The 16,882-nt window shown below is 36.2% G+C and overlaps 1 protein-coding gene across 2 annotated transcripts in view; it reads right to left on the bottom strand.

Annotated features, from left to right (window-relative positions):
- Positions 1-16,882, bottom strand: part of TTC8 (tetratricopeptide repeat domain 8) — a 43,889-nt gene that overhangs the window by 13,204 nt on the left and 13,803 nt on the right. For both annotated transcript variants that reach the window (XM_069018052.1, XM_069018053.1), the window contains 6 exons: positions 14,657-14,720; positions 14,349-14,508; positions 13,495-13,584; positions 9,756-9,800; positions 3,307-3,392; positions 1,176-1,263 (listed from right to left, as the gene is read on the bottom strand). In XM_069018052.1, coding sequence (XP_068874153.1) covers positions 1,176-1,263; positions 3,307-3,392; positions 9,756-9,800; positions 13,495-13,584; positions 14,349-14,508; positions 14,657-14,720 — 533 coding nt within the window. The remainder of the gene's footprint in view (positions 1-1,175; positions 1,264-3,306; positions 3,393-9,755; positions 9,801-13,494; positions 13,585-14,348; positions 14,509-14,656; positions 14,721-16,882) is intronic.

Below are 16,882 nucleotides of genomic sequence, written 5' to 3'. Positions count from 1 at the left end.
AGTCAGCCTGGAGAACAGAAGGATGCTGTTCATCTAATTGCAGTCTTCCAGTACATGACAGGACCCTACAAGAGAGCTGGACAGGGACTTTTTACAGGGACATGTAGTGACAGGACAAGGTGGAATGGCTTAGAACTGAACGATGGTAGGTTTAGATTAGATAGTAGGAAGACATTCTTCACTATAATGGTGGTGAGGCACTGGAACAGGTTGCCTAGAGAAGTTGTGGATGCCCCATCTCTGACAGTGTTCCAGGCCAGACTGGATGGGGCTCTGAGCAACCTCGTCTAGTGGAAGGCATCCCTGTCCATGGTGGTGGTGGTGGGGGGGGTTGGAACTGGATGATCTTTGGCATCCCTTCCAACCCAAACCATTTTGTGATTCTATGTATTTTGCAGAATGACTCGTGGTAGAGACAGGAATCTAAAATTACTAAGCTTAACTGGGTCAATGAACTTCAAACACAGTATTGAAGACAAGTCTCTAGACAGCAATGATGATCATTTAAGTACAAAACAGAAATTGCTAAAGAAATGTAAAGCATATATGAATATCTGAATTATCCACTACCAGTGATGACTTTTGGATGGGCCCGTGACAGCTGGATAAAGAAAACTGATAAAGAGCAACTGGTTTCATCTCCTAGGACACGATGCAGAAAAATGCAGTTTTAGTTTCTCACAGGCCACCTTTTCTTGAACGTCTTAGAAAATGTTTAGAATCTAATGTGTATCCTGGTAAACAAGTAGTTCTGAGACTCGGCTGTGCCACTTGTTCTTTTGAAGCTTTTAATGCCTTTATTTTGACAGAACATTCCCTGTTTCAAGGTCTCTGATTGCTTCCTTTAAGCTCACTTTGTTTTGATTTTGCTTGTGAAACTAGGATTTTGAGCTTTGCTCTTTATTTACAGATTTATTGCATTAATTTCCTAGGAGACCATATATAGCCACATTGTTCTTCATACTACAACTCCAATTTTTTAGCTACATAATCCTCACTGGAGTTTAGAACAAAGAATCCAGTAACACAGGACTTTTTTTTTTATCTTGTTTGTGAAATCTGTGAGCTCTAAAATAATTTCATAAACTGTCTACTTCCACTGCAACTGTTAGCATGTATTGCCTCAGGCATGGAGATCATACACTTTTAAACACAATGATGTATCTATGACTTACTTTTGCCAAATACAAGATTGTATCAACCATGTCCTGCTGCTTAAGGGCTGACTTAAATTGTTTTTCGGCTTCACGATATAATCCCAACCTAAAGAGAGAACAGATACATAAAGAAAGTACTTGTTTGTCGGGGTTGTTTTAGTTTGGTTTTTTAAAGCTTATTAAATAACGACGCAGTGCACACTAAATCATATATAAACTGCCTGAAAGCACACTTTAAGATAACATATTTTGTGTGCATGTTAACAAAAAACGTCATTATATAAAGATAACAAAACAACCACTCAGAACTATGAAAAAGACAAATCCATGAAATTTGGCCCCCTCTTATACATGCAGCCTTCTGGTGCTACGTGAATAATGACGTACTCATATTCACAGACTTCCTCCTGCTCTTAGAACAGACAGTAGAAAATGAGTAATTAATGTCTCAACTCTACCCAAACTGATTCAGACCAGAATTTCCTCACCCATGGCAAAGATCACTCAAATACTCTCCACTTTGAATGAACATCGCAGAAGTCCATTTAATCTCAAAGGCACTTATTTTGCATAATTAGTCAAATGTTTTGCAGTAATCTATAAAAGCTACACAAAAATTAAGAGAACGGTGCAATTTCAGCAACAGAAAATAGTACACTTTCTCATACAAATTGCCTTTTGTTTCCTTCAGCCAAAGAACACATACTTGCTGAAGAAATGCAAAGCACAAACAGAACAAGTCAGCTAAAACAAAGAAATACAGCCAATGGGGAGATAACGTATTTTGGGATCCTGGAAGTCCATGTACCTGCTTGGATGCATTAGTGTCTACAATATGATTCATAAAAATCCTGAACATAATGAATGACCCCTAAGCTTATGTATTGGGTTTGCATGAGAAGGTTTTGGTAGCTGGGAAGCTACAGGGATGGCTTCTGTGAGAAGCTGACATGTCTCCGATGTGCAACAGAGCCAATGCCAGAAGGTTCCAAGATGGACCCACAGCTGGCCAAGACTGAGCCCACCCATGATGGTGGTAGTGCCTCCATAATTAGCACAGGAATAATGTATATGCAGGGATAATACATTTAAGAAAAATGGAAAAAACAGTGCAATGGCAGGCAGAGAGAGGAGCAAGAATTTGTGAGAAGAGCTCTGCAGATACCAAGGTCAGTGCAGAAGGAGCAGGAGGAGGTGCTCCAGAAATTCCTCTGCAGCCCATGGTGAAGACCATGGTGAGGCAGCTGTGCCCCTGCAGCCCATGGAGGACTACGAGGATGCAGAGATCCACCTGCAGCCTGTGAAGGAACCCATGCTGGAGCAGGTGGATGCCCGAAGGGGGCTGTGACCCCATAGGATGCCCATGCTGGAACAGACTCCTGGCAAGACCTGTGGTGCCGTGGAGAGATGAGCCCACACTGGAGAAGGTCTACTGGCAGGACTTGTGACCCTGTGGGGGACTCATGCTGGAGCAAGGGAAGAGTGTGAGGAGTCCTTCCCCCAAGGAGGAAGGAGCAGCAGAGACAAACTGACTGCATCCTCCATTCCCTGTCCCCCTGTGTTGCTGGGGAGGGAGGAGGTAGAAAAAATAGGGAGTGAAGTTGAGCCCAGGAAGAAGGAAAGGATGGGGAGTTGTTTTAAGACTAGCTAGTATTTCTCATTATCCTACTCTGATTTGATGCTTGCATATGGGGTGCCAGCCTGAGGCCTCAGCATATTTTTAACTGGTACTCCCTGGGCAATGTAATTCTGGAAAAAAGGGTCTAACATGAATATTTTATTCTGTAATATTTCATCAATCTGAAGCCCTCAATGACAGGTTATTTCTCAAACTAATACTGTAATATTTATTTTATGTAGTCTGTTGTAACAATAGTTCAATAGTTTGCATTTATTGACTAACCTTTCAAATAATGACTTTAAAATCCATTAACAAAGGCAAAATTGCAACTAATTCATTTACTCAGTATGGATGCCTTTACCTCAAGCGGTGGTCTCCTTTTACATTAAAGGAGATTTAACTGTAAGCACAGCACTCTCCTACAAAACACTCTGAGCTATTTCTGTGTTCAGCATTGCACAACACACCCAGTAGTATGGGTTCTGTACTCACACTCACTCACCACAGAAGAAATGAACAATGGCTTACCTATAGTAGCACTTCCCAATTTGGACTTTCCACCACCAGTCCTTGAATTGTGCGTGCTCAGTGGCAAGGGCTGCCAAATCTAGAGCCTTCCAAAACAAACCCATCATCTTAAAATTAATACCACCAATGTTTACACAAAGAAAACACTGTAAAAATTTTTGTACAGATAAAATTTTGAACAAAGTCCAGTTAACTTGAGGTGGAAGCACTGCTTTTTGTTTACTATTTTATAGTTTAGTGCATAAAATAGCTGAAAAGGTTATTTGTCCCTATAAAAATAAGAAATTCAAACAGCTTCTTCTAAATCAAAGAGAAAATAGGAAATTAATTTGATCAGAGTCCTGCAGTGCCACTTCAGAATATACTGACTATTTGTTTAAGTAGCAACACTTTTTCCAAGCTTCCCATCGTTGTTCAGTAACAGCTGTTAAAAGCAAGCAAAAATAAACTGAAATAAAGAAATAAGTTCAGCAAGTTTGAAATACTGTAGAAATTTTCATCTCCTTGCTAATATCAGGTTGCCATCACTTCTGGAAACTCTCAAATGTGTACAGTAAGAAATATTTCTTCCTATAAAAAGTCTATGATGCAAATAATTATTTTATTACAGGAAAAACAGAGAAATATTCTAAGAAATAGGTATCTATTGAAGATGGTGGAGGTCTAAAATCTCTTTTTTCTGGTATACTGGAAAAGCAGGTAAGCTAATCAATGTGCTCTGATCAGCCACAGCCAGAATCTATGGCTTTTCATGTTTAAGCTATAATTTCAACACCTCTCTTAAAACAAATATATGTCTGTTCTGTACCACAACCAAACACAGAAGCACTTGTGTTTCTTTTTTTTTTCAATTTCATTTTGTCTCAGAACATATCAAAGCCATGCAATGTTTGTTATATTTTCAGGATATCATCAGAAGTAGGGTAAAAAGCTTTAACACAGTATTTTTATAACAAAGGATCAACCTTTCTTGTGTGGGTTTTTTTGGTAAACATTTTGCAGACCAAAGAAGTCAGAAACAAGTTATCTGTTAGGAACAATATGTAAAAGTTCTGTGCACCAGTTACTCAGTAGCAGAGAAACAAATAATTCCAGGAGAAATTAATCTGAATATTGAAATGCTGTAAGAGCCCAGTTTAGTGACATCTACGCCTACGCTGGATCCCTGTTCTTTCTGCTAGCAAAATGAGGCTGCAAGTAGTCAATGAGTTTAGATCTGACATTATGAAGAAAACTCATGGGAGCTTTGACAATTTAGACAAGTTGCTCTCTTTTGGCTTTGTGAAAAAGAATAATTTGTTTTCTGTAGCAATTCAGGATAAGTAGTTGCATCAGTGCTATCCCTAAGAGAAAGAGACAGCTGTCATTCCCTGCCTCTGTGACAGGAGAGAGAAAACTCAGGTAAACCTACAACTCTGAATTCACTGTTTCTTCAAGTTAGGTGGAATCCTTGAAGGCGTTAGATGGCAGCTCTTATCTTGGTTGCGCTTTGTTTCTTAATGTCTTTGCAAATTGCACAACAGGGCCTTTGGATGCTAAAACTACAATGGGGAGTAAGCTTACTTCAAGACAGAAATTGTTGGATTCCCTTCTAGACAGATTCTTCCTTTCATATCAAGGTACATAAGCAATTCTGTCCCAGTACTGGAAAATCTGTGAAAGTAGCTGATGTTAAAAGATTGGTTACTTTTATTGCATTTACAAATGTATAAACAATGTGTGCGACTGTCAAATACCACAACTGCTACTAATGCAGCACAAGCAACCACTTCAGAGGAGTAAGGATCATACTGCAAATACTGTGCTTCAAAGAGCTTTCCTCAGAGTTCTCTGATGGCAAGGCCTCAAGAAGGAGGACTGAGTTTCAGAAAATGATCCCTTCTGTAGCTACACATTCAGGTTTCTTTCTAGTACCCTAATTACTTCTGGTAACTATTTTATGCAAGGCTAACAATTTTGGCTGTGATTGGAAAACGGGAACTAAGACTGCTTCAGGCTCAGTAGACAGTGACATCAGTAGCTTCTGTTGGTGCAGATCCTGAGCTCTTCCTGGAAACTTCTACTAACATCAAGAACCACAATATGACTCCACTTTGAAATTAGTTTATGAAATTCAATCCTATTTTTATACTTTCCAGTTAAAGAGAAAGCAAAGGAGTTGGAAGATCCTGTTTCTGATACTTTACAAGCAATTACAATAACTTCAATCAAAAAATACCAAAGTTACAAATACTTCTGAAAAGTGTTTGCTGAGAAGTCTTTGTGCATGCTAATAGTTAAAAATTTCTGCTGGTATTACAAAAAAATCTTTTGATAATGTGGCCCTTGAAATGTTAGCAACTGGATTAAAATAGTCTTTTAAAAGTGAAAGCTTTCAACTTGCCATGTCAATATCAACTGCTAGCATATTTAAATTTCAGTTTGCTGCAAACTTTGGGTTCTAAATTGCACAGTTTGGGTACAAATCAATGTTCAATCTACACAACATGTTAATTTAAAACCAATCTATAACAGAAGTAGTGATATGCCTATCCTGCACTCCTGTGCATTGCTGAATGTTGGTGCAGTCATATTAATAACTGGAAGGGAAAAACAGGATGGATTTGGAAATTGGCAGATACTGGTATGTCCTTTAAAGGATTTTTGATTCTAATACAGCTATCAGTTCAAAATCTACACTGCCTGTCCTGAAAGTTTTAATAAACTTTAGGATATAACTCATTATCTGGACATACGGATGAGCTGAAGTTGTTACTGTCTAGAGCACTTAGCATATTCAAGTATGCAGAGTACATTTCAATAAGAGTCTTAACCTTGGGAAGCTTTTCATAAAAATTTTATTTTACTCTCAGTTCTTATGTTTGTGCAAATAAATATGTTAAAAACCCTGAACTTGGTGGATTTTCTGGTTTTTTTCCAAAAAAAGTTTTTTCTTAAAGAATGAAAATTAATGTAGATTCTTTAATTGTATTTAGCATGATTCTGAGTTTCATTTTTTTACCATTACTTTCCTTAGCTAAAGTGTATTATAACTAAGACTTCCAAACTGTCTACCAGCTATAACACAGTTGTGGCAATTTACTATTGTATTGCAAAATTAAATTGGTAAATGTACAGTCGTTTGGAACAGTAATTTCATACAGAGTATTGTATGTGCCAAGAAATTAGATAGATTGAAACAATAGTGAGCATCTGCTGCTTCTTTCATGTGCTGTTGAATGGCAGTAATTTTCCCAGCAACAATTACTGACTAAAGTCTTATTTGTAGACAAATCAACACCAGATAGTCTATAAGATAGCTGAGGAAATTATATTAGCCATAGTCAATTTAGCTCGTTTTGGTGAGTGTCTTCTGGATTTCTATATTTTGTAGATCTAATATAATTCCATTTTAAATAGATTTCTGTCAGAGAGTATAAACTACAAAGTATTGAGAAGAACTAAGGAAAAATGAGAGGTCGTGAGTTCTGGCCACAAGTATATATTGTACAATCTTTGTGCTTCCTCAGGACAAAGTGTTTTATCATCATTACCCACCTGTGAATAATGGCAAAATACAATGCCATGGTCTACTGAAAAAAGTAGCAGCAGAACTATTTCTGGACAAGTCTTTGAAACTGCCCTGCTCTTACAGCATTTAGCCCATAAAATGGCCTTTAGAAATAGCTTAAGGAGTACAAAAAGTCACTTATTAAGTAAATGTGTTCAAAAGGAAACAAGTCAAGAGCAATAATGGATATGTAAATAGTATTTTCTTCAGACAAGTGTTTAATTTTTCATTACATAAGATGAAAGACTTTTGAATACATTTTCAAGTGCTGAAAAGCTCAGTGCTCCTCCGTTCTTTTTGCATTCCCATGGTTCTGATAACTGATAGATTACAGATGTATTTACTTTTAATTTGAACCAATTTCCTAGCATTATTTATCCAGTTGAATGCACACTGATTAATGACATTTCTCAACTGAAATTGCTGAGTCTTTTTTATTTTTTTCTATATACTGGTTGAATATAAAACAGAAGATAAATAATAAAACTGCCTTTGTTTCTTAAATAATAATGCAGATGAGAACAGTACAGACTGTTCCAGTTCAGCACAGTGACAAAGAAAGGATATTGTCACTACTGCTTTGTGTTTTATTTGCAAAACCGCAGGAACTGCTATTCTATCCATGCAGAAAGTCCAAAGGAAAGACTTTTCAAACTAAGTCAATTTCCCAGGCTTCCAAGCCTTTCAAGCTCTTTCACCTCATCTTATGCAGAAAAATTTTGGGTTTTAAGAATGTCACACATCACACAGCAGCAGGTAATACAAAGATGCAAGAGACGTCAGTGAATGTTCTAACAAGTGATTAAGCAAGAGCCAAATCAACCTTTAAACAGTTAACATATGTGCTGTTTCTCTGATGAACCCTAAGTGACCAAATTCTTCTCAGGGAGATGCAAGATATTGAATTTGTCATTGCTAGGAAATACCATTGCTAGGAGAGGTGAATGCACACTGATGCAGCCACATTTTAGCAGACATTAAAGTGTTTCTCTTCTGTTTAAGAAAAATTAATGCAAATGAGGTTCAAAAGGAAGGGAGAACAGTTTGGGGAATGGAGTTATATTGCAAATGGTGTAGAAAGCACATAGGAAAAGAGTCAGTGAAAGCAAATGAGAGAAAACAAACTGAACAGCTAAAAAAATTCTTTTCAGAGATATACATTACATTATAAAGACACCTCGTTCCGTGAAGTGTGAATTCAATTCACAACAGTATTTTTTTCCAACAAGATGCAATCATTAACGAAACACTGATCTCCCTCTCATTACACCAAAAATGGTGGTGATTAAGCTGACACTTCTTTGCTTACAGGTATTTATTCAAACAGCTCAGGTGGGTAAAATAATATAGACAGAACTTTTCCTGCAAGACAGTGATTTGGGATTCTCAGAAAGGAACTCAAAATACATGCAGTACAGTGCAAAAACATCTTCCAATTTTTTCTGGAGTTCTTGGAAAATTACTTGCATTATATGAATCTATGTTTAGCCTACAGATCCTGCGTGTCCTTAAAGTGTAGGCACATGTACCAAGTGACCCTTTTATTCTTAGTGAACTGGATTTTCAGTAACAAATGTCGATTTTTAATTACTAGTGGGCTAAAACCCAGGCACTTCCTTCATTTTCACTATTGGATATGTAAATGTTAATTTCTATTTCTCTCTGATGTTTCTGACACTTGCATTACTGTTTCAATGGTATTTTGGATTAATAGTGCATTACAATTCAATCCTCTTAAAAGAATGCTATGCAATAAATTGACAGTGTACAACTATAATCATTTGATACTAGATTAAAAAGCTTCACATAGTAGTACATTTGGAAATGATTATGTGCTATGTCAACAACAGCAAAACATTTTTGGTGTGTGTTATTCATTAACTGGAGAGTTTAACTTTAGACCTAACTGCACACCAGCTAGTAGTGTTGCAGAAAGTTCACTAACTGTTTAATCAACTATGCATTATTGACATAAACTTCTTTCAAACAAACTTGAAGCAGACATTTTGATTCCATTTCAACTGGGTGCATATATCTAATATAGCAATGAAATATATTGACACCTTATTAATTGAATAAAGAGATTCTTTCCCTGGATGAACTGCCAAAAAAACCTCAGCAATCTTTATCTCTTTCTGAAAGCTTAAACAATATGTACCCAAACCAGATATTTCCCATTCATTGCAGTAACATAAGAACCATAGAAAAAAAATCTGGATAGGTTAAGAGGGAAAATATAATTAGGAAGATATTTGAAGAAGAAATGTTACAGACAATAGTATGGGCAATATAATCTTTGTGTTGATATCACAAAACACCTCAGCACTACAGATTTACATTTCTAGCAGAAGTATCCAAAGTCCTATTGATATTTTATTTTTATGTATTTTCACCAAATACATTTTCTTTCTATTCACCCAAATGCATAAGCAATCAAGTCAGGAGTTTAAAATGTCAATTGATGTTCAACAATACCTGTTTTATCAGGTATTTTCACCTTCTTCTCTTAATTGACAGTCTTTCGTAACTTATACTCAAGCCTCAGGACTGAAATTTCTAGGCAGTTCAGCTACCTGACATGTAGTTTCAGCTATGACTCAGGCCTCAATAAATTGCATTAACATGAATTCATTAGATTCAGAGACCTTATCATATTGATAGATGAGGAACCCAGTTTTAAGAATTAGAATGTTTTGCTTCTCAAAAAAGATAGCAATCCATATCTTGGTATTTACCAATTATCACTCCAAATTATCACCCCTGTAAGAAAGGATTTCTCCCGCTTAAACAACTTTTAATGCTTCACTTCTGTACTTGTGATGGTCTGCCTGCATCCTTAGTTTAGCAGAGTACTGACATACATAATAAAATCTGAAAAAGGAACATATGAGTTACTTACATTTTTTATGTCATTTTCATGGTGAAAGATATATTCAAACAATGCCTGTCAGAAGAATATTTAAAACACTGTCATATTTGAAGAGAAAATTTGGTAATATTCTTTTAGAAGAATACAGAATATCTTGATTATGCTAGGTAGAATTTAATTCTTTGGGAAAACAATCACATTCACACATAACAAATGCTGACATTTACATTTATTTAAGACTCCAACAGACAAAAACTGTTGATGTGCTACATTTTCATCACAGGAAAACATCTTAATTCCTAATTTGTTGCTAAAAGATTAGTGGAATTGCCTCTTATCTTTGGTGCTTAACATCACTTTAAAACAAAAAAAGGCAGCTATAACTTGAAAGTGAATATATATTTAAGAATCTGGTACCATTTTCATGACTTTTTAACTGTAAAATCAACCAGTATTCTAAAAAAAGCTTTTTGCAATGGATGCTCAGGTGCTTACATAGTGTTAAACCTACTGAAATTAAACATAGCTTTATTAAGAATGCAAGCTGAGCAAACTTTGCCTTTGGGGAAAAAAATTTTTATGCTCTACAGTATTTTGGGATCTGTAAAGGAAAAAAAATTCTTTTAAAAAATTCTTTGTAAATGATAAAATAAATGCTAATAATATTGTGCTTCTGAAACTCAAACACACCATCATAATACCAAAGCTTAAAGAAGTTACATGCATCAGCCCTGCTGTGGTTAACTGCTTACAAGCCCACAGCAATTATGCAGCAAAAATAACTGCAGCTTTGTTTCCTCCTGTATAAAGCTAATTAAGTCATACTACCTTGTAGCTGTTCTGCACTAGAATATTAGATGAGTATATATCAGGTAACGGGGGTGGCATTTTCAGTGACTAAAATGACATTGAAAGCTACTGGATAAATAAATGGAGACTGGAAGCCTCTGTTCCCAAAAATCTATTACGGGTGCTAGTAACACAAGGTTCAATTGAGTTGAACCTTCTTCTGCATCCAAATCCCAGGTCTTAATTGCTTCAAAAGAACAGAATGTTTTTCTAAATTTGTTTAATTCATTCTAAAAAAAGGAGAAAATATTGCCCCATGAGGAAAGAAATACAGAACAAGACCTCAGTCTCCTAAGGGCTTCCATGACCCTTCTGCCAGATTTTCTTAGACAAAATTCTTAAAATATTTACCTTCAGGAAACTAGAGAATTACTAATGAATTGTAGTATCTTGTGAGGAAAATAAACCACAACCTACTTTTCTTCTAGTTTCAGTCAGAAAAGACTCTGAACAGATGATTAAAAGACATTAAAGAATTATAAATAGTAACACATTTATAGGGAGCTTAGAATAGGTATGTAAGAAAAGAATAGACAATAAAGAAGTAGTGAAACATTTTCTCCTCTAGTTCAATAACAGAGAAGCATTCAGTAAAAGTGTGTAAATCTAAAGTGACAAAAAAGATGTTTTCTTGCATGGCTGGCATGAGGAATTTACTGCTGTTATGCACAGACTCTGACCTTCAAAAGGATTTAAGTGACTGAACATTCACTTGGATAAAAATATCTAGAGTTATCTTAGTAAGTCTATTAAAAATCCACAAGCTAAAAAAGATAAAACTTTCTGTTTCATATCAGAGAACAGTTGCTAACTGGGATTTACCAGAGGCTTTCTCTGGTGACAAGTGATACCTTCTATGTTTACTATGGTGTTTCCTGGGATAGTCTTTAACATGGCTAACGTTAATCAAAGAGAAGCCACATTTCTGTATACTTTAAAACACTGGAAAACCTCAGACAGATAATCTAAGTTAAAAAAAGATACAGTGAGGCTACTTTGCAAACACATAAGGAAGAAGTATGTAGGAGGTATTCATATAAAAACATGAATACAGTGGCTAATTATGTGAATTCAGTAACTGCCAGGTTTATCACCTTTTATGCACTTGGAGAGGTGACAGCTCAAGAAGTTTTAAAACTTTGATCAATTATTCTTAACAGAGAGTGCAGTCTGCATTCTCACCTCCTGCTTTGGCTTTAGCCTTAATGCTGTTTTGTTTAAAAAAAAGTTATAAATCCATGTAGCTCCAAATTTAAACTTAGATCTTACATTCTGTGTGAAATGTTAATGTCGTAATGTATTAGCTTCATAATACTGACAAGTAGACTTGATGCCTATGAATGTTTCTACGACTGTTGATTTGCATTTTTTGGCTTAAGCCTCTTTTCATGTGAAACTGAAGGAAGACAAATCTGCCACAGAAAACGCTAATTAAAACCCAAAATTGTTAAAAATATGTATATTTCTCATTCCTGAGAGCCATTGTTGAGAATATTTCCTCTGAAAGCTAACCTACCTACTTAAATAGCATGTAGTTACCAATCACAATTAAAAGCTAGCTGTCTTCAAGCAGAACTAAGCCTAGTTTTTATGGATGTGTCTTGTGTTTCTTAATCTTTCCCAGGTTTCTTACATTCCCCCTGTTTTCCAGACTGTAATGGATTTATAATAATGTGTCTGCTGGCTGACTGCCAGCAAGGACATAACTGGACAAAAAGCATGCAGTATTTTTTCAGCACTGATAAAGAACTGATTTGTAACTGCCCTCAGATGACAGTCTGGAAGTCTTCAATTACCTCACCAGACTAGAACTTACTATATTTGATACCTATTCTTCTGCCTAGTTTGGTTACGAGGCCAAGGGACAACGATGCAAGCAATGGGTGAAGGACACAGTGCAATTATACAAGATTTATTTCCTTTGAAAATCACACTGAAATGCAATGCCCTACATCAGTCTAGATCAGGCTTTAAAAAGCAAGGAAATTTCCTGGTCGCTTACGAAAAACTGTTAACCAAAGTTTTGGACTGGAAGAGCTAATTTCCACCAGCACACTATTAGATACTGCTGGTTTTCTTAATAGTGTTCACCACTATGTTTCTCAAAATAGACTGCATTCATACTGGTTTGTTCACCTTCGCGCTGAGAGCCAAATACAGCTCCCTCTAGAGTGTGTTTGATACCTTGTGCTCCCTAGAGATAATTGCTTGACACCCTGTGCAAAATGAGCTGTTGACCTCAGCCCAACAGTTGTTTTTGTGAATGCACTATGCACAGAAAACATGTTCAACTATATGGCTAACTGGTTGTGTTGGGGAAAGATTAAACTGAAAGGCAACAGAAGGATGAATCTTCACACAACTTTCAGCTCCCTGCCACTCAGAGCTGAAACCTGTAAGTTGGGCAGATAACCTGGATAAACCTGTTCTATTGTCAGATAGTTTCATTGACCATCAATTGGATGATCTTAACTGAAGAAGTATTCGGAACAAAAAAATGGTACCATGCCATAAAAGCAAAGGAAAATATCCAAATGTGAACATTTTTAGGCCGGGATTGCCATCTATTTGTAGACAGAACCACATTTTCAGACACTAAACCACTTCTGCTGTTTTTTGCTCCTGGCTTTTTTTTTTTTTAGTTGCCCTTCATCACTCCTAGATGCACAGTTCAAAGTTATTTACCAGTGGAATATTTTTTCATATATGAATGTTTTTCCTAAGTTATACTTTCACCATAACCTCTTTAGACATACCTTCAATTTCAAGCCTGATAAACACTGTCAAAAGGTGTTTTGAAGTTCATATCTAAACCACTGTTCATCATTGTTTTTATCCCCAATCCTACGTACAGTTACATTACAATGACACCAGAAAACAAGAAAAAGATATCACAACACTAACTAAAATAGTTACATACCTTTGCCAGTTTTGGTTTCTGAGCATATTTTGTTAAATTCAGTCGAGACAGATTTATGAAAGGGCCATCTGGATTTGTTAGCATTGAAGCCTGAGGGGGAAAAGAAGCTTTTTAAGTGGGAAGATCCCCTACACTTTTCCTGAAGATTTTCAAAATATTATCAGTATACAAATAAAACCCCAAATTTCAAACAAAACATGTGCAGACTCACTGCTCTATTGTGCAGTACAGACTCTTCCTTTTTTCTCCCCTGTCTCTTCCCATTATTTCCATAGAGTGCCTAAGCATGTAGCTTGGTAGTTGGGATATACAAAAAAAAAATCTTCCAAGAAATACTTAGGAAGATTAGCTCCTACCCACAATAGTGACAAGATGCCACATTTTGCAATTAATGTGATGTTAATATGTATTACATATTCTTGCTGGTTGCATTTTATTAATTTTGCCAACAGAATGGGATAAAACTAGTATAGATTATTCTCCTTATCTTTTGAAGTGACAGACACTGAGTGCTTTGCAATTGTTTTGTAGTAGACACTTATGGTGAAATCATATCATAGTCTTTGCACAGCCTTCTGTGAATAAAAATGTCTCAAAGAGCCTGTGAATTTGGAATTTACATGAATCCTGGTGAAATTGTGAATTTATGTACATTTTTTTATATAAACAGACTAGGAAAACACACAAGAAGAAGTATTTTCAAACTCTATTTTGAAAAGAATTTAAAAAATTAAAAATATTTGTCTCCTTCAAACTTGAGTTTAGATGCAGCTTATAAGTAAACTACAGTGTCACTGTGACAGATACTATGACCAAGAAATCTTCCATTCTGAGAACAGAGGCAAGCAACTCACCGTGCCCAGCCTGACATATCCCCCAGAAGCACTAGTGATTGGACGAGCTGTGAGAGCTGTTCGAGGTGTTCTTATCGCCTGTTCCATGGTGCTTGGCCGTCCGCTCTGCGTGCTGGGTCTCACAAATCCTGTAATAGGTCTTCCTGATTGAGTTACTGGCCTGAAGATGTTAAGTACATTATCCTTAAGTAGTATTTCTTGATAGAGATTTTAAACAGTTATACCTGAAGCATTTCATGTTCAGAAGTCAAATTTATGATTTGCTCATTTTTAACTTGTCACACTTTGAAAAATAAACTATCACATACCTAACAGCTGGGCTGGGGCCTCCACCTTGGCTAGTTCCAGGAAGTTTCAAAGATGTTCCTGGTCCTACAAAATAAGAGCATTTCTCATTTCACATTGAGATATTACTCTCTCGTCCAAAGGACTTCAAACATAATTGTGTTTTATGATAAACAATAAGCCAGAAATTTCTTTATTCAAACTGAGGGACAAAGAACTAAACAAAGAAGATAAACCCCAAATATTGCATTCTACTACTGATAAATTGATAGACTATTGCAAGAAACCTGCCAAACAATGAACACGGTTTTCTTTCTTTCACCCTCTCTATTCTCTTCTCCATCCCACCTGGGGATAACAAACCACCGCCTGTGTGGCGCTTAGCTGCCTACTGGGATTGACCCAAACAACTGTCAAGAACATCTTAGAAACACCAGAAAGTGCTAAAGTAAGAAGGTTTCTGGAACAATGAGACCAGGCTAACTTGAAATGGTATATTTTCTATCTGGCACCCAGACTTAAGTAAACCTAAACTTTCACCTGTAGAGCAGACGGAGAATGGTATCTCGTGTCATTAGACCCTAGTAAGACCCCCACCCACAATTTAGACCTCTGTAAAGTGTGAACTCATCCATATCCAAAGGTCATCAATGAAAATACTGAACTGGCTTGAGCTCAGGTGAACTGATGAAGGGTTCCCCTTTTCACATACTTCTGTTCTGACAGTGGATCATTAAGAATTACTAGTTCCTGCACATAGATTTTCATTCACTGACATTTGATTGGGCAGTTTTTCTAACCTGCTAAATGAATGTCTATGAGACAGTTTTAAACACTGAGTTAAAAGCAACATATGACATCCATACCTTCCAGTCTCTTCACTGCTTGTTACTATGTAGAAATGAGATTTAAGTTGATGCAGATAATTCTTGACAACTCACTGTTACTCTTCTATGTATTTTCTGTATACTTATGAACTGCTTTTATTGCAAACATTTCCAAGAACTGAAGGTAAACTGATAGGTAGAAAGTTTCCTTCCTTCTTTTTTCCCCAAGATAAACCCTAAATATCCACCTGACTACAGCTGTATTCAACATTAAATAATAATAATAAAAAAAAAACAGTATTAACAATGATCTCCTTGGTAAAACAAACTAAATATGCAACTGGTGCTAAAATAAATAAAAAACCACAGGATTCTCTCCCTTTTGGCTGGACACACTTAGGATCTCTATTGCTTACTTGCCTTTTATAGTCCTGTGAATCTGGACGTTTTTACTCCACAACAGAAAGGGTGGACAGTTCACTCAACACAGTTTCTAACATGATAACTAGGGGCACTCTCCAGAGAAATGAGGAAAGTGGTTTTCAACTTTTCAGACTAGCAGACAAACATATTACTCTTCCACATTCTGAACCCCTTTTTTAACTATTGCTGTACTAAAAAAGAGGCAAGACATTAAAATTCCTTTTTTCAGACATGTTTTTTAATAACTACAATTGTTTTGAGTTTTTGGTGTATTGGGAGAATGCTTATAGGATATAGTTCCTTTGACCTCACCCCAGGCAACTCAGTCCTTACTTTGAGAATCCCAAGCTATGAATAAATATAAGAGGCCACAGTAGTGCATGTGGCCACTAGAAGTGTCAGAATTTGAGTGAAATTTCAGTAGTCATGATTGCAGACGACTCCTTTAACTCCCCAGTTAATGAAATAGCTGTGATTATCCATAATGCCAATTAGTACAAGTTTCTGAAAAATATGCTGTCAAGGTAACACTTTTAAACAAGATTACAACATCAGCTGGTAAAATTAATGGTGTTAAGAGTCCAAAAGTAACAATGGATTTTTCTGTAAAACAAAGCTCTAGGAAATTTTTGTTAATAAACAAGACTGATGGAAAATTAACACAGCAAAATTATAAAAAAATAAAAACTGGTGGAAGAAAGATTTCATTACATATGTGTAAAGAGGAACCACAGAAAAGTAGTTGTTTCCCATGGATCCAATACAATTTAGTAATTATTTAATAATGCATGAGCGAGAGCAAAGTCATTATTAAGACAGTTTAATCTGGAAACTAAGAAAGGGCAGATGTAAAACTGAAATGGACATGTAACTGATGCAGCAGGATTTGAACTGCTTAGTAGGCAATGTATAGATAATACCAATTGTAATACGAGAGGTGTGGCTACACAGTTTCACGTTTGTGAACTATGATTTTAGTGGAGGAGGATATCCTTAAAG

This window comes from Aphelocoma coerulescens, chromosome 5 (genome assembly GCF_041296385.1).
Source record: "Aphelocoma coerulescens isolate FSJ_1873_10779 chromosome 5, UR_Acoe_1.0, whole genome shotgun sequence".
NCBI classification, from domain to species: Eukaryota; Metazoa; Chordata; class Aves; order Passeriformes; family Corvidae; genus Aphelocoma; species Aphelocoma coerulescens.
This window is presented reverse-complemented; position numbering and strand designations above follow the sequence as displayed.